Genomic DNA, 17,794 nt, shown 5'->3' with positions numbered 1-17,794 from the left:
GTACATCCTATGGTGTTTTCACAATATCCCTGCAGGTACAGGGGAGATCGGGCTATCATTAGATACTAATAGATATCATTAGTCAGTAGAAGCTGGTATTGTTACTTTCAGCTTACTGGTCTGATATAAAGGGGACTGGCAAAGACACTGTGTGCCCTGGAATAATGGAGAAGTCTCCCCTTCCAGTGCAGATACAGCTGGAAACAATGTTAAAGGTAAAAGGGTTACCAGAGGGTCTATCCAGACCCTGATGACACCTTTGATGAGCTCCACTACAGGCTATTCACAGATACTGAGATCAGCAATGCAGGGCAATTGAGCCCTGCTTGCTCATCATCTTGTGTTCAGCAGCAATATGGATCAAAGAATATAAATATTAACAAATATATACTTTTTAATGATCTCTCACACTTGTGAGTGCAATACAACCAGTGGGGTTGGGGTGATTTGTTTCCACAGTACTTCACTATTATATACATTTCTTTCTCCTCTATATGCATTCATGCTAAGCCTGTCATGAAGATTCATTGTATACCATAAGGTTGTGTATTTTTTTTTTATTTCTTTATTAGATTACACTATGCACACTTTATCACATGTTTGTATATCAGAATTGTAAATTAAAAGAATAAAAAATATATATATGATCACCTATTAAAAATAGTAATCACCATGACATCATAAGAGGGACCATCTGGTTCTGGGAGAGTCTTTGAAGACCTCAAAGGAATGTAAAAAGTGTAAAAGTAAAAAAAAAATAGTAAAAAGTAAAAAAGAAACAAAATTTTAAAAAAACATTAATAGGAGAAAAAAAAACACCGTATACCCCTCCCACTAGAAATATAAAAATGGAAAATCCCTCCCCTGCCTCCCAGCCCAAAAGTTACAAAAATAACAAAAGAAATCGTGTTGTGTTTGTGGGAATATTTTGCTTTCTTATAAAATAAACAAAATACGCATATGGAGTATTATTCTAATCAGAGGATTATTGCTGAACAGAAATCAGGTGTTTTTAATCACCGACGCCCATCTTGTGGAAAAAACCCAAAGTAAAACTACCTTTTTCCGTTAGTTTTTTTTACATATTATTCATAGCAAATGACAGACTATAAAAGTGGTATAAGGTATTATATAAATTGCGTGGGTTCTAGTGGGTACACTTAATACGGAATTAAGATAGAATAAAGATATGGTAAAAAAAAACCCAAAAAACAAACAAAGGTCATGAAGGGTTAAGTGTGGTCTAGTTTCGTCCAATGAGGAGAGAGGGGGAGATATTTAGACAGCTAGAGGCGCCACTAGACCACTGAACTCTTGGTGATTGTAACGCGGAACGATGGCAGCAATGCGGCGGGCTGTGGTAAGAGATCGCTCGCAGGATAGCGGGATCTGTTTGGTAGTCGGGGGCGGATCATGTAGGGGATCTCTGTGGTTTAACACGGTTCTCGGAGCGCTTGATTCGCCGATTAGTTCCGTATCATTATGCTCCTAGCATCAGCATTTATGAGCGTGTATTCTCACGGGCGCTCATTCCCATCCTAAGTATAGAAGCTATACAGTGCGGACACGGATAACGTCACTGGCTTTTGACTTTTTTTTTTCTTTTTTTTTTTTCCAATGCATGTCACTGTAAGACACCTGTGTAAAGGCTGCCAGTCGCCTATCCGACGTGGTGGTTTTTTGGGGGGGCGTGAAGAGGGCTGGCCATGACCCTTTTTGAGGATCCGTCGTGATTGTAACGATGTAACCCTACTTCAATTGACCACCGAGAACTAATTATACAAAAGCCTGTACAGTTTGTAAACAAATGTATCGATGGAAAAGAGATCCAAAACTTTTAGGTATCTGCTGGTTCTGCAACCATAAGGGTTAAGTTTGAATAAAATTGAAGTACATCACTTCGCAAAAAACCTAAGGTCGTCTTGAGGGTTAGGTGGAGGAACTTTATCTGGCCTGTAATGGTTCTGGTTCTTTGTCTCACCTTTCCAAGATTCAGTGGAGACATCCCAGCTGCCTTCAAGGTAATGGCTTGCAATCTGCTTAAACTTAACCTTTTGGTTGTTTAATCACTGAAACTTGTGACTTGGCTGTATAACCTATAATATTACTGGGATTTTTTATTTTTTTTTTGCAAAGAACAGTTTGGGTACACCTGTGCATCATGCCTGAGCACCAGGTTGCTAGCGTTGTGGAGTTTAGGTAGCATATTGCTCTGTGCCAACAAATCCAGTGCTGACAAACCTTCCTACTGTTTCTATTTGGAAGAGGTAACAGATATTCGGCTAACTTGATGCACTATTCAGCTCCCTTTGGAAGCTGACAATGTTTTTGCAGGTGGTGTGGCTGCCATCAAACACAAAGTCCAGAGACAACCTCTTGAAGAAATTGGTAATAAGCCAGCACATGTGACAAGCAAGCCTGGACCCATGGTAAGCTGTTAAACTGTTCTTTACAGGGGTTTTGGCATCTTAACCCTACATGGTGAAAAACTCACTTGTAATGATTAGCATATATGTATATATCTTAGATAAGACTTACAAATGGCATGTCTTTGAAGAGCTTTAGTTAAGACCATACTGGGCAAGGTAGAACTTGACTTCATGCTTTCCATCCTTGCTACCCTTACAAAGGATGCTAGAGCCAGTTGACAATGCACCAATCTGAAAATTTGAAAGTTTACAAAAGCGTAATCGTAATGATAATATGAACTGGCAATTGGCATAGCTGCCTTAATGGCACACAAGGGTTAATATGAAAACATGTGAATCTGTAAACAGTGGGGACAGTTCACTTGACTGAGCTTTCTTTGTAGAACTGCAAGCAACACATCAGAACAAAAAGACAAGGAGTAGCTAAAGCCAATGTTCCTGTGCAAGTTAAACAATCCCATGGGCCAAAAGCTGAGGTAAAATGCCTGTTCACTATACATTCAATATGAATTTCATGAGACCTTGTAACTTCTCAACATTAAGTCATGGGACTTTTGCCATTAGATGAAAAAAACAATTAGTGACATGAGTAGTCAACCCATAAAGTATGAGTTCTCCAAACTAGTCATAAAAAATTCCCCCCACAGATCTTAATATGCGTTCTTTGGGCTACCTTGACTAGTAAATGGCAGGTCTCAATAAGTAGACTAAGGGAGTAGTGGGTGGTTCCTAATGCTGTGTTCTGTCTCCCTTTTTTTTTTATTTTGTAAAAGGGACACAGTCTACTGCCCCAAATATGAATATCTGTGGGTATCTTAATGAGGATTTGAACAGCTGCATTATTCCCTCTGCTTTCTGAAACATTCGCACTAGCACAAAAAACCTCCAATTGAGGTGTATGCAAGGAAGTACCCTGCATTTGCTCAGACCTGGTCAGATATACCTTATGTAGGTTACTGGGGGTGGGGGAATTGCAACCAAATATTCAAAAAGGATCATGAGAACATCCTATGGATTTGTATAAACTTTATTTAAAACGTACCACGCAGGAAGACTTTGAACAAGGTATCCAGCCATGGATTGACACTTTAGTGTTGGCATATCTGACTTTTTAAATCTTTCAACCTGCCCCTAGGATCATGTTTCTATGCCCATGGATGTTTCAATGAAGGAGGAAGAAGAGCTGTGTCAAGCCTTTTCTGATATTCTAAACCATGTGGAAGATATTGATGCTGAAGATACGGACAACCCTCAGCTGTGCAGTGACTATGTGAAGGATGTATATAACTACCTGAAACACCTAGAGGTAAAAGAGCAAACATTCACTGACTATGAAAGCTTGGAATGGAACAGTCACTCATGACATGTCATTCTTGTACCCAGGTCCAGCACTTTGTACATCCAAAATACTTGAAGGGTATGGAGGTTAATGAACGTATGAGAACAATCCTTGTTGATTGGCTAATTCAAGTCCACTGCAAATTCCAGTTACTCCAGGAGACTCTTTACATGGCTATTGGAGTCATGGACAGGTTTTTGCAGGCAAGTACAACTTGGGCAACGGTACATAGTTAACCGTAAAAATGATTGCAATGTTGTGAGTGGCAGGGGCTTCAAAGGTAAATTGAACTATTACCGTATTTGCTCGATTATAAGACGACCCCGATTATAAGACGACCCCCCCAAAATCAAAATATTAATTTAGGAAAAAAACAAAAAGCCTGAAAAAGACTACCCTATAGGGAAAAAGTTTTACCAGTAAATATTAATTAATGTAAATTATTTTCATGTTTAATAAAAGCTATGATTGAGAAAAATATATTTTTTGAATTTCCTTTTATTTGCCAACCTGCCCCCCCCAGTTATGCCACTCTGCCCCCAGAAATGCTTTATACCCCCCTATTTGCCACTCTGCCCCATGATATGCCTTATACCCCTGTATGCCACTCTGGCATATAGGGGGTTAAAAGGCATATCATGGGGCTGAGTGGCATATAGGGGGGTATAAAGCATTTCTGGAGGTATATAGGCATATCATGGGGCTGAGTGGCATATAGGGGGTTAAAATGCATTTCTGGAGGTCCAGAAACGCATTTTAACCCCCTATATGCCACTCAGCCCCATGATATGCCTTTTAACCCAGCATGTACTGGCTGCCTTGGCTTGATAGGAGTGTGATTGCTGTTAGCAGTTTGATATATATATATATATCAAACTGCTAACAGCAATCACACTCCTATCAAGCCAAGGCAGCCAGTACATGCTGGAACCTGGGGATGATAGCAGTGGGATTACAGCCTCCATATGCCATGCTACAACCCCCACCCCCCTTACACATCCATGCTATCACACACACACTCACACTCATTCACAAACATTTAAATACTCATTCATTCCCTTAATCACACACACTTCACACATACTCAAAAACCCTCCCCCACCCCCTCACCTGAACTGCAGATCTCCCACTCGCAGACTTCTGCAGGGGACCGGCTGTAGCAACTTCTCTGGCCCTGCCCTCAGAGGGGGGAGATAGAGTTCTGTGAGGACGCTGCAAGCTTCCTGCCCTGCTTCTAACAGAAGAGACGCTGCTTGCGACCGGTAAGCAGCATGGCGCCAGCATTTTTTTGGGGTCTGATTAGAAGACGACCCCGATTATAAGACGAGGGGTATTTTTCAGAGCATTTGCTCTGGAAAAAACCTCGTCTTATAATCGAGCAAATACGGTAATAAACTTGAGCATGCACAGTTACTGTTTAAATTAATGAGGAAAAATGGTTGTAGTTGATACAGTACTAAAACGACTTTCATTTTTCCACCTGAAGTCTCAGCCGGTTTCCAGAAACAAGCTTCAGCTGGTGGGAGTCACAGCGTTATTCTTGGCAGCAAAGTATGAAGAAATGTATCCTCCAAGTATAGCGGATTTTGTGTATATAACCGATAACACCTACTCCAAAGCTCAGATTCGACAGATGGAAATGTTAATTCTCCAAGAGCTCAACTTTGAATTGGGGCGACCCATACCACTTCACTTTCTCAGAAGAGCCTCAAAATGTTGCCAGGTGGGTGTCGGTAGCATGGTGACAATATGACCATCTCTTTTTCTACAAGACACACAGGAGTCAACACTTTGGTTCCACTGTTACTTTATCCTTGCAGGCAGATGCTGAGCAGCACAGTCTGGCTAAATACCTGATGGAGCTGACTCTGTTGGACTATGACATGGTTCACATTCATCCTTCAGTAATAGCTGCTGCTGCTCTTTGTCTGACACAAAAGATTCTCAACTATGGCACATGGGTAAGTACTAAACATCCAACATCATGGTCACAACCACATAGATATGGTTGTAGTGGGTCAAAACTGCATTATGCAATGGTGATGGTTTTTTGTTTCTCTTCCTCCAGAATGAGACACTGCAGTTCTACACTGGATACACAACTGAGGATCTGATCCCTACTATGCAACACATGGCAAAGAATGTAGTAAATATGACCCAGAACTTGACTAAACTTGTTGTGAGTAATATTTTCTCCATGGAGGTCCTACTGAGGGGCATATATAGATATATAATTTTGACTTGCCTATAGTTTATTTACTAAGGGCACTTTTTGTAGCTCTAGCATGTAAGCATAAGTTGAGGTGTTGCACACCTGCAGGGCCAGCCCAAGACTAAATGCCGCCTGGGGCAAAGTTTAAAATGCCCCCCCCTTATCTACCCTTCCTCTCCCTCCCTATTATCTACCCTACCCCCTTGTACTTGCCTTTCAGCACTTCTGCGGTGAGTCTCCCTGTTCAGAAATGACATCATCTTCCGGCGCTCAGCATTACAAGCTGGCACTGAGACCGAACAGGGAGACTCGCCGCAGAGGAGAGAGGGGTGCCAAGCGGGTACTGACAACTTGGTAAGCGAAAACCACTCGGCACCCCTCTCTCTTCCGCTTTAAAAAAAAAAAAAGGACTTCAAAAGTGCCGCCTGGAGCAGTTGCTCCATTGTCGGGCCGGCCCTGCACACCTGGGTGTCTACAGATGTGTGCTTTGGGCATAGATCTGACTCTGTGCTAGATTTAGTAAATGCTGATTAGTCTTGCTGTGCCATGTACCCTATACTAACTAATTCTCAGAATTGATAGGTTGGCTAGTAAATGGCTACTCAATCCCCTGCATCTCCTGATACTGTACTCTTAAGGACAGCTGACTAACCCCTTCAGTTATTGTAATAAAGCCACTGCTCTAGCAGACATCTGCAATTGCAACAGCATAGGCTGTATACATCAAATGGCTGTCATCAGTCTCTGCGCTCACTGCAAGGGGATGCAATCAACCTTTCAAATTGCATGAAAACAGAAGAAAAAAAAAAAAGGCATTAGTTTCTATTCCACTTGCTCCTGCAGAATCTAAATCCAGCATTGGAAACTTTATTCAGTTGCCGAATGCCTAAACTCTTCCCAGAGGAAGCAGTTTTAATGTTACCACAAACTGAGTTTATTGAATTGACTTGTCATATAAAACATAGAAAAATAATGGAATTTATTAACGTGCTATAAAGTATAAAAGAACTGTATCCTATAATGCGCTACAAATTGGATTGTGCCAGTTGTATTAAATATGCAGAAAACTCTAATGCAGGCTACCCCAAAATTAACTTTTGTTTTTTTTCTTTCTCTCCTCCTTTCAGTCTGTGAAGAACAAGTATGCCAGCAGTAAACTACTGAGGATCAGCACAATCCCACATCTGTCTTCACATCTTATAACTGATCTGGCTGCCTCTGTGACTAACTTATAGGCAAACAAGAAAGTTCTTATAAGCACTTAAATGTACATACAAAGACATGGTTTTTAGTCCTTGGATCAATTTTAACAGATGGGCAACAAGCTCTGTGTTCCCAATATTAAATGAGTAACACAGAGCTATCTAATCTATATTGTACAGCTAACATGAGTTGATGACTTTTATATATTTTTCCTACTAAATCTTAACAAGAGTTGTGCCTGAATCCTATTGCATTATTTAGGTTGTGGAATAGTGTAAGTTTATATTTAATGTACACTGTGTGAACATCGGATTGTAAGAATGCTCCCCTCTGGACAAACCGTTTAATTTCTGAAAGCTTTTCCTACCACACATCAGGCTGTACCTACACTGGGATCACTGTATGCCTCTAAGAATGATTGGTTTAAGTTCATGCAACAAGTCATTAACACTATCCCCAGATGTTAATTGCGGGTTTTGTCTAAACACTTCAATATGTATTCAATAATGGTTTTAAATGTATTTAAATACTATGTGCTTTATCCCACAAGAAATAAACTTTATTTTATTTATATTTGTCTTGATTACTTAATGGAGTACAATTAACTAGAATATAACAGAGCCCTGTTCTTGTGAGTGTACAATCTAGTAGATTGAGGGGGTGGGTATAAAATGAAGTAGAGGGATTACTTGCATGAGGATAACTATTGTAGTGATGTTTAGGGGAGGAAGCTGGTGTCATTTAGACCTCTGAAAGGTAGAGGACAGATGGGGTTTCATTAGGATGGACATACCTTGTCATGTATAAGAACACCTGGATCAAACCACAGCACTAAGCTACCCTCCCCCCCCTTTTTCAAGACTTGGTTGGGTTGGTGTTCCCTTCCATTGGAAGGGAAATTGGCCATGTGTCTCTTCGTGCCCCCCACTTATAAACTTGGTGTTTGGCTGAAAGCTTAACCTGCTGTTGTGATAAGCTTGCCACCAGTTGGCTTTCAGTGTTAGCTCTCAAAGTGTGTGTGTGTGTGGGCCAAATGTGCCAATGCCTGGTAATTTTTTTTTTTTTTTGTCAATCTGATCTGCCTGGATGCACATTGACCATAAACAAATGTATTCAGCCATGCTTATGCCATTAGGCAGCTCCCAGCCTTAAAGTGCCAGGGCAGCCTTATTCCCAGTCTGGCCCTGGTAGCGGCTGTCCAATGAGACCCCATGTACACACATATGGGATGTAGAGAGCTGCTGTTTGTCCCTAAGGTAAGCTTTGAGTACTTATTTTTCCACCTTTTTGCTGTGTGATATACTGCTGCTTCTAAGGCAGAGTTGCAAAAAGTTGCTGCTTTAACTTCACTATGCATTCACTATGCATTTCAACTTGCACAAAGCACAAGAACTCTGTAGAGTTTGGCCATGTGTAATGTAAAGTGAAAAAGGCAAGAAACAATGTTTCATTTAGAAAATAAACCCTTTTTAAAAAATCTTCTCAGAAGGCTTTCTGCAGTCTTTTTGTTTCTGTGAAAAAAAATATTCATCCAGTAGAGCATCTGAGGTCAGGCACTGTTTGATGAGAAGGCCTTGCTTGCAATCTCCGTTCCAGTTCACCCCAAAGATTTTCGATGGTGTTAAGCTCGGGGATCTGTGCGGTCTACTAGAGCCCTGCCCGGGACAGCATTCAGAGACCATGTTAGGGTGTTTGTGTGGTCTACGTCTTCATGGCTGAGCTATTGTTACTCCTAGACACTTACACAATAATAGCACTTATAGTGGACTGGGGCATATCTAGTAGGGCAGAAATTTCACAAACTGATTTGTAGCAAAGGTGGTATCCTATGACACTGCTATGTTTAAACACACACGCAAGGGGGAACACATGACCAGTTAGCTGAAGTGCATATGATGGTCTGAGTGTCCATTTAACCCCTTAATGACAATTGCCGGTTCTGGCACGCCATGTACCAACATCCAGTTAGTGACAATTGATGTGCCGGGACCGTCATGGCTTTAAACAGGTGCAGAAAGCTATCTACGTTCGCTTTCTGCACCCAAAAGGGTGTTGCTGTAATGCCTCGATGTTGAGGCATTCAGCAACACTGAGATCGGCATTAGGGGTTGTATCTGGCCCCTTCCCGGGGTGTCAACCCTCGCCATGCACTGTATGGTGCCGGACGCCCGTTTTAAAAGTTTAGGAGAGGATCAGCGTTTGCCTCCTAAACGCCAATTGTGTCGCTGAAATGCCTCGATAGTGAGGCGGCATTCAGCCACACCGAACTCCCAACCCAGGACGCGCTAAGACCGCTCCGGAGAGAGGTCACAACCGCCACTGCGGGTGATTTTGACACTTGCAGGATGGCGTTGTGTCCTTTCAAAAATATAATGGAGTTGAAAACAGGTACTACATTCAACCATGCAAGTCAATGGAGTCCAGCTTTCTAATTACTATGTGATTAGTAAAATAAATGAAAAGGAAAAAAAAATATTTGAAAATAGTTTTAAAAAAAAAATGGTAACATGTAAAAATAATTTTCCACTGATGTCACCATCAGAGGAACCTTCCAGTTCCAAAAAAAAATTTAATAAACAAACTAAATATAAATATATATATATAAATATTTTTTAAAAGCAAGTCCTAAAATTAGCGCTTTATCTTTGCAGTAATATTGTCTAAATCGTGATTTATCTATCATCTATACATTTTCTAATTATTACATTTAATTGCCAGAGGATCAGCAGACTCTGTAGTGTCGTACATTGCAATGAGGGGAGAATACAAAATTAACAATAACATTATCAACATACAAATAAGCAATAACATGAACATAACATATACCAGTGCAGAGGGAGATGAGCAACCAGCTCTTTTGAACTTATTGAAAGAGTTGAGGGGAAAAGCGACAGCTTGTACAATGGTTATTTCATTGCGGTAAATTTCATATGGGTTTGATGGAATGATAAGGTATTCCAGAGCATGAGTACAGCACTGAGTAAATCCTGGAGAGGAAAGGGGCGATAAGCGAGAATCCAATTAGGAGGGAGTCTCAATAACCCGAGAGGATTTCACATGAGAATAAATTAGTATTTAAGCGTTATCTTGTGTGACGAAAGCACAAATCTCAGACATATTAAAGGCAGTATGATTTGGTAAATGACTGGATGATAGGGGTGAAGGAGAAAGTAGAATTATGTATAACCACAGGGAGCTGTTAAGTAGATTGTGGAATTGTCAACCGTGCTCTGTCTTGGGATACTCAAGTTTAGGATGCGGGATGCCAGCCAGGAGTTACCAGTTTACCCAGACAGTATAGAGAGAACTGAGTGGTGGCCACTGATGTTAAAACCTGCAGAGGAGTCCTTTAGCATAATTGAAAAATCACCCTTAGTGCTAGTGGTGTGGAGATTATTAGATACTTCAGAAGGATCTTATGGTCAAATACTGGATTGCAAAGGGTCAACCAATGAATTATAGTGAATAAAGCTGGTCTAAAAGCCATTTTAGACCAGCAAAATGAATATGTGACGCTTTACTCAATATCTAATGGCAGCTTGTCATCTGTATGATAAACTACTCGTTAAGTGAATGACAGAATCAGCGAAGACAATTTTGGTTTGGTCAGCATAACTGACAGATCGGGTGTTACAATGCCCACACTGCATTCCCCGGTAGGTGTCAACGCTGAGAAGATCCTGCTGGGATCTATGACTGCTCCCCCTGCTGGCTGATAGCATGCACTGCTGATCAGTAAAGGGTCTGAACCCCCCGGTCCAGAATGGGTGAATAACTCAATGAATGCAATCACCTGGCTGCTATTACTTTGCTTAAAAGGCGGGAAATCTTAAACTTGGAACTACCCCTGCGTGTTTTACCGCCATTCTGTCAAATGCACGTAAACATCCCCGTAAAGGTTAATATGGCCATTTATTCATTTTTAAATGTCAAATGCTAACATTTTTGTTAATTTATACCTAAACTATAGCTACAGACGCATTAACGTAGTACCAATATTACTATTATACAAATATGGCTCGTAGTCCCCGTACTCGGTCTTGTTACTTTAAGACGGTGTGACGCGCATTGCCCATGAGCCTCTGACACCCGAAATCTCGCGATAAAAGCTCCATGGCTAACGTTTCCGTTAAAACAAAATAGCAAACCCGGAAAGTCATATTTATTAACATACACTTTGTGACGATTGCTTTACTGTCGCAAAACATATAATGGTCAATTAAACAATCGACTGAGCTACTAAGCGGGGGAAAGGGGATTAATTTCCTGAGAGCGGGTTGCCATGACTCCGATACCTCTCATCCAATCACAGTGCAGGATCGGCTGACGTTCTGACCAATCGGGATACTGGGAGCGATATTTAAAATGCCTTGTTGGTTGCTGGGATAAGGAGCTGTAGTGTCTTGTGGGATTTCGAGGCGTAGGCGCTCGGAGAAGTTTTATCGTTTGTTTTATCCTCTGGTTTTAAAGACCCCACTATTCTTCATCAAATGGCGACCCGCCGTGCTGCCGTAAGTCTTTACTTTGGTGTTTCTGTTTACTTCTATGGCGGTGCTTCTTTTGCGGCCTAGCGTCTGCTCGGCTCTCTCGTCGCTAGCGATTTCCCCCAGCTAGCTGCTTGTTTCATAGTATAGCCTGTTGTCCTGCGTGTTTCGTATTCTTGTGACTTAGCTGACTTTGCACACCGTGCTGGTGCAGTGGTGTGTAGATCTGGTGTATACTCTGCACGGGTAGTGTATTGGACTGAGTTGCCTGTGCTTCTATCTGTTTCACGCTGTGGAGGCAAATGTAATTAGTATAACCAGCTGTAATGGCTGTTCAGTAATGTGGGGAGTGTAGTCTATGGGACTGAGGCTATACTATCACTTATCAGCACGCCCTATGTAAGGTGTATGTGCCGATGACCTCAGGTTTTTATTCCTTACGGACCTCTGTGTGGAAGTCCATCTGTCTGGGCAGTTGGTAGTCTTGGCAAGTTCTCAGGACCGGGGGGCTGCTGCTGCCGCCTCAAAGTAGGGCTTGTCACCTAGTCCGATGGTGGTAGGAGTGCTGAATTACTTTGTTACTGGGATACATCTTGTTCATCCTAACAGGATAAGAGCTCAAGCATCTATCATTTGATACACCAGAGCTGCTATTAAAACCCTGCATTCCAATTCCTGTAACAGCCACTGGATCTGATCAAACCTCACTGTCTTAAATGAAGCACCTGGGTCCCCTGCTTTCAGCTGGATCACTTTGTTGCCTAAAGTGCCTGTTGGATATGGCTGAGCATGAAACGCAAGCATATAGCATGCCCCCTGGAAAGATGCTGGACAGCTGTCTGGTGGCTAAGATTTGGTTGGCTAAGGTTCCTGCTTATTTCAGTATTTAGCTTATGGTGAATTAGCCTGGCTACATACTGCTCTTGTGTGAGGGTTTCTGGTAAAGTTTACATTCTCTGTGAGATTGTTTGAGTAGATATTTTCTTCTAATATGTGGCTTCTCCAGATTTCCCATGAAGTGGACAACGCTATTGCGGGTGCGATGAGAGCCAAAGCCCAGATAAATGTTAGAAGAGCAGCATTAGGTGAAATCGGAAACAAGGTGACAGTGCGTGGGAAGCAACCCTTGTCTAAGGTAGAGTATGAACTGTCTGGGTAAATCTCCTTGAAAACGCATGCCAGAATTCCATGTTTAAACTACAATTTGCCTTTTAATAGAACCCTAATGCAGTGGTGAAGACTTCAAAACCTATGCCAACTAAAGTGGTCAATCTGAAAGCCAAGGTTGTTCATGCTAAACCTGCAGTCATTGAAGCTCCCCCAAAAGTAAGTATTCACCATTAAGGTCTGTGTAAACAGAAATGGCAAGTGGTGCTATTTTGCTGATCTTCGTAATTTCTTTTGCTAGGTGTCTTCTCCTGCTCCGATGGATGTGTCCATGAAAGAAGAGGAGTTATGTCAAGCATTCTCTGCCACTCTGAGCAATGTGGAAGATATTGATGCAGATGATGGTGGCAACCCACAGCTTTGCAGCGAGTATGTGATGGACATCTATAATTACTTAAGACAGCTAGAGGTATGAATTTCCTATGATGGTGTAAACTACCAGTGTGATGCTCAGTATCTTGTATAATGCTGATGTTTCTCCATTGGGATCCCCAGCGGAACACTAATTGGAATTGGCAGCAAAGAAGAATAAATAGCTAGTTAACCTTTCCTTTTGTAGGTCCAGCAGTCTATACGTCCACGCTACCTAGATGGGACCGAGGTGAATGAGCGCATGCGGGCCATTCTGGTTGACTGGCTTATTCAAGTTCACTCTAGATTCCAGTTACTCCAGGAGACGCTCTACATGGGTGTTGCAGTCATGGACCGTTTCTTACAAGTAAGAATGTTTTAAAAAAAAAAAAGGAGAAATCGTGCAAGAGTTCATACACTAAAAGCTTCTCTTTATCTAAGGTTCAGCCTGTGTCTCGAAGCAAGCTTCAATTGGTTGGTGTTACATCACTCCTCCTGGCTTCAAAATATGAAGAGATGTATGCTCCTGAGATTGCTGACTTTGTTTACATCACTGATAATGCCTACACTACATCTCAGATTAGGGAGATGGAAATGATTATGCTACGAGAGCTAAATTTTGACCTTGGACGTCCTCTGCCTCTTCACTTCCTGAGACGTGCCTCAAAGTCCTGTAGCGTAAGTCACAATTTTAAACATCATATGCTATCATTGGTAGTCTCTCAACAAAGACGGGATGCATAGAGCTGGGTATTTCATATTCAGTGATTCTATAAGATAAGGCAAACTGAGCAGTTGCCCAATGTACAGCCCACAAGTCTAAATGTGACACTTCAAATAACTCTGATGGGAGGAAACTTTTTTGATAAACCCCCTTTTTGAAGACCATAATCCAATGGAAGCCAACCGGTATCAACAGTTTACATGTGTCATACTAGCAGATGAGGCTATGGCTTGCATTACAACATCTTGAAAATCGAATATGCCACTTATAACCCCTTTGTTATGATTACATTGACACTTAAGCTATCCATAAACTAGCCAATCATGCATGCTTGGCTTGCAGCTACTACAACCCAGTGGTTGCATTTTTATTTACATTTAATGCCGCCTGTCTTTCAAAATCGTAGGCTGATGCTGAACAGCACACACTTGCTAAATACCTGATGGAGCTCACACTGATCGACTATGACATGGTACACTTCCGCCCTTCAGAAATAGCTGCTGCTGCCCTGTGTCTGTCCCAGAAGGTTCTTGCTCAAGGCTGTTGGGTATGTATGCATCTTGCTTCTGATGGTACCTCACTGGTGATTGCATTTCCCTTCATATTGGCATCGCATTAGAGGACTGCATTGGGAGGCGGGTCCCAAAAAAAAAACTTGTGGGCATGGGCGGTCTTGCTGGGGCTGTGGGCGGTCAGGCACTATACCTGCAGGTCCCGGCAGTCCCGCAAGGCTGCCTTCTCGCTGCTCCATTAGTGTCTCCTACCTTGCTCTGCCCATGTGATGTCACTTCCTGTGACCCCGCCTTGTTCCTGGGCAAAGCAAGAGAAATGCTGTGAGGGAACAACTCAAGGGCAGCCTTGCGGGACTGCGTGGGAAATCGGGTAAGGAGGTGGGTGGGATTGGCCACAAATGTGGCAGGAGCAGAACACCCACATTGCGGGAGCAGGATTAAAAAAGCAGTTCTGCACGGGGCTCTACATCACATTGCACCCAGTTAAGTTTTATTGTCCTGCTTTAACAGTCAAACTGCCTGACAATGAGTTTATTACTTCAAATACTTACTGGTGAAGCGTCACTAGTGTTGGGGTCTGATGTTTAACTATGGGCTGTAGAATTGGAACATGACAGTCATTCCTGCTTTGGTGATCAGTAGTGCCACCTTTCTTGTTTTAAGGATGTGGCATACTCATTGACTATTTCCTCTATTTTGAAGGGAGCAACACAGCGCCATTACACCGGTTACACAGAGGATGACTTGCATATGATAATGAAGAACATGGCTAAAAATGTAACCAAAGTCAATCAGAATCTGACAAAACATGTGGTAAGGAGTGTCTGTTACTTTAGGGAACCATATTTGAAGCCAGTATATTTGTCAGCAAACCCTAGAATTGTTGAAGTGTTGCAAGGTCATCCTTCCACCTTAATTTTTTATTTTGTCTTTGCTCCAGGCTGTGAGGAACAAGTATGCAAGCAGCAAGCTTATGAAAATCAGCACCATCCCTCAGCTAATGTCTCCCATCATCATGGACCTGGCAAGTCTGTCTACACAGTAGAAACACTCTTCTGAACAGCTTTACAACCACTTTTTTGCACTTTTATTGAACTGCCGCTGATGGCACAAATGCTGCTGTTTCTGTGTATATAGGGCTTTTTTAAAATTGTTTATAGACATGTGTACATCAATACTGCAACTTCTGTATCTGAAATAAAATTTCTTTTTTTTACAATGGCTTCTGGCTATAAAATCTGACACTTCTTGTTGGCTCTGGCCTAGTAATCTAACAGAAGGCTTCTGAACGGATGCAAATGCTAGTTAAACTCCTGAAGCCAATCATGGATTCCGTTCCATGGGGAGAAATGGATGTTGTGGATACTTAACCTGCTTAGCCCACCACTGTTAATGCATAATATCACCTGTAGTGTTCCTTACGAAAGGGCTTTTAAGTAGTAGCTGGGGTGTGCAGATCAGTAACTTCAGCAGCACCCTAAAGTCTAGTCATTTCTAAACATTTTAACTCTTCAATTCTTAAGAGGCAGTTTAAGGCCCCAGATAGACTCCATACAAGTAATGCATATTGCAAAATCTGTTTGGGGCTGTGGTGTTTGGTTATGGGTTCATGCATGGTAAGTGTTCCCATTGACTTCAATAGGACAATATTAGACTATGCCTTTATGACTGGCATCCTCATTTTGTCAGTGTTAGAATTTGTATGCCTTGTTCCTCGAACGTTTGAAAAGCCAGATTTTAAGTAGGATCAATCGTAACAGGAACTTGCATTGGATGTGCTTTGAGGTAGCATGCAACTAAACCTCAGTAGTAAGGGGCAGCTGCTCTTCATGGCTCCAGTTTTTCACTAATTCAAAAAGATGCTCATTTATTTGATGTAAAGATTCACATTTTACAAAGGACTTATGGGCATACTAGCTGAGTAGAACAGTATTGTAAACTTTTTCCTTCAATAAATCCTCTTGGCTAGTTTCTAGTGCTGACATCCAGCAAATCTAGGACATTTTGGACAAGTGTCAGATTTCCCACAACCTAGTAAACATGACAGTTAACTGGCAGTTAATCTCTGTATTGTTTGTCTCAGACAAGTGATTATTTATAACCATCCTTCTAAGGCTTTTGCCTCGAGTCTTAAGGTGGGGCATCACTTTAAAGAAGACACTCTAGATGAAGGCAGCCTCCTCAACAACATGCATTTTAAAATACTTGGCAAGTACTTCAATATATTTTTCATTGAATAACTTGTACTACAGCATCTCCTGAAGGCTACTTCATTGTCTGTTTTACACTGCTGCTTGTTATGGTGGCCACAGGATGTTTTTCCCCCCTACCTTTCTCCTCTACCACCCAATATATCCTTGCTTCATCCCCATTTCCTACCTTTGTTAGGTCAGTAGAGGGGTTTCCTGGTGTGAGGCAAATGTTGGATATGACCGTGGTAGTAGCTAAACAAAGAGCAGCATGTACCTACAAAACATGAGAACTTTAGTACAATATCGTGGGTGGTAAAATCAGCCAAAGCTACCCCAGTCTAGATTGTAAGCTATCGAGAGCAAGCCCTCTTTTGCACCATATTGTTAGTGTGTGATTTTCAATTATTTTACTGGCGTTGAAACAACTCTACAGAATCTGCTGGCACCATATGAATAACTGCAATACCACTAAGCCAGAAATGGCTGAGTGTATATCATGGGAGCTGCAGTTAGTGTGAAGTCTAAGACACCACAGCCCCAGTCAACTACAATTCCCATGAAGTTCAGCCAGCAAAATGGCAGTGGATTATAATTGTAGATACTGTCAAACTTTAGTGTTTGTACTATGTCAAACTGATCTCATCATTTGTCTTTCAATACCACCTGTATGCTGACATCCAGATCTATCTATCCTCCCCTGACTTCTCGCCCTCTGTGTTAGATTGTGTAGCTAACTGCCTTGCATCTGTCTACCTGGATGTCTGCACGTTTCCCTCATTGTTAATGGTGCCATCATCTCCCCATCTACTCATGCACGCTGTCTTAGTGTCACCCTTGACTCTGACCTTTTGTTCACCCCCCACATTCAATCTGTCTCTAAAAACTGTTTCTCCATCTTAAAAACATTGCCCACATCCGTCCCTTCCTAACACAGAATGCCACTGAAGCTCTTGTCCATGCCCTGATTATCTCCCGTCTTGATTACTGTAACTCTGTCTTAGCTATCCACCACAAATTCTGCTGCCAGACTTATCTTCCTCTCCCATCGCTTTACTAACGTCTCTCCCCTCTGTCTGTTCACTGGCTGCCTGTGCGCTTCAGGATTCATTTCAAAATCCTCACTCTTACTTTCAAAGCCCTTCACAGCGGTTCCCCTCCCTACATCTCATCACTCATCTCTA

At 41.9% G+C, this 17,794-nt stretch overlaps 2 protein-coding genes across 2 annotated transcripts; both read left to right on the top strand.

The window, feature by feature from the left end:
- Positions 1 to 1,958: 1,958 nt before the first annotated feature.
- Positions 1,959 to 7,215, top strand: LOC128491434 (G2/mitotic-specific cyclin-B2-like). The gene is made up of 9 exons (XM_053463758.1): positions 1,959 to 2,021; positions 2,304 to 2,429; positions 2,813 to 2,905; positions 3,565 to 3,735; positions 3,813 to 3,971; positions 5,255 to 5,491; positions 5,589 to 5,729; positions 5,837 to 5,947; positions 7,108 to 7,215. The coding sequence occupies exons 1-9, from the start codon at positions 1,959 to 1,961 to the stop codon at positions 7,213 to 7,215; spliced, it is 1,209 nt and encodes a 402-aa protein (XP_053319733.1).
- Positions 7,216 to 11,534: 4,319 nt separating this feature from the next.
- Positions 11,535 to 15,635, top strand: LOC128490621 (G2/mitotic-specific cyclin-B2-like). Its single transcript, XM_053462592.1, has 9 exons — positions 11,535 to 11,694; positions 12,674 to 12,802; positions 12,886 to 12,993; positions 13,076 to 13,243; positions 13,394 to 13,552; positions 13,627 to 13,863; positions 14,316 to 14,456; positions 15,124 to 15,234; positions 15,362 to 15,635. Exons 1-9 carry the CDS (start codon positions 11,674 to 11,676, stop codon positions 15,464 to 15,466), a joined length of 1,179 nt encoding a protein of 392 aa, XP_053318567.1. The 5' UTR covers positions 11,535 to 11,673; the 3' UTR covers positions 15,467 to 15,635.
- Positions 15,636 to 17,794: the final 2,159 nt, after the last annotated feature.

This window comes from Spea bombifrons, chromosome 4 (assembly GCF_027358695.1).
Source record: "Spea bombifrons isolate aSpeBom1 chromosome 4, aSpeBom1.2.pri, whole genome shotgun sequence".
In the NCBI taxonomy this organism is placed as follows: Eukaryota; Metazoa; Chordata; class Amphibia; order Anura; family Pelobatidae; genus Spea; species Spea bombifrons.
This window is presented reverse-complemented; position numbering and strand designations above follow the sequence as displayed.

Coding starts and splice junctions, on each gene's coding strand:
- LOC128491434 (XM_053463758.1), top strand. CDS start 1,959: ATGGTTCTGGTTCTTTGTCTCACCTTTCCAAGATTCAGTGGAGACATC. Junction 3,736..3,812: donor ACTACCTGAAACACCTAGAG/GTAAAAGAGCAA, acceptor TCTTGTACCCAG/GTCCAGCACTTTGTACATCC. Junction 5,948..7,107: donor AGAACTTGACTAAACTTGTT/GTGAGTAATATT, acceptor TCCTCCTTTCAG/TCTGTGAAGAACAAGTATGC.
- LOC128490621 (XM_053462592.1), top strand. CDS start 11,674: ATGGCGACCCGCCGTGCTGCC. Junction 13,553..13,626: donor TCATGGACCGTTTCTTACAA/GTAAGAATGTTT, acceptor TCTTTATCTAAG/GTTCAGCCTGTGTCTCGAAG. Junction 15,235..15,361: donor AGAATCTGACAAAACATGTG/GTAAGGAGTGTC, acceptor TCTTTGCTCCAG/GCTGTGAGGAACAAGTATGC.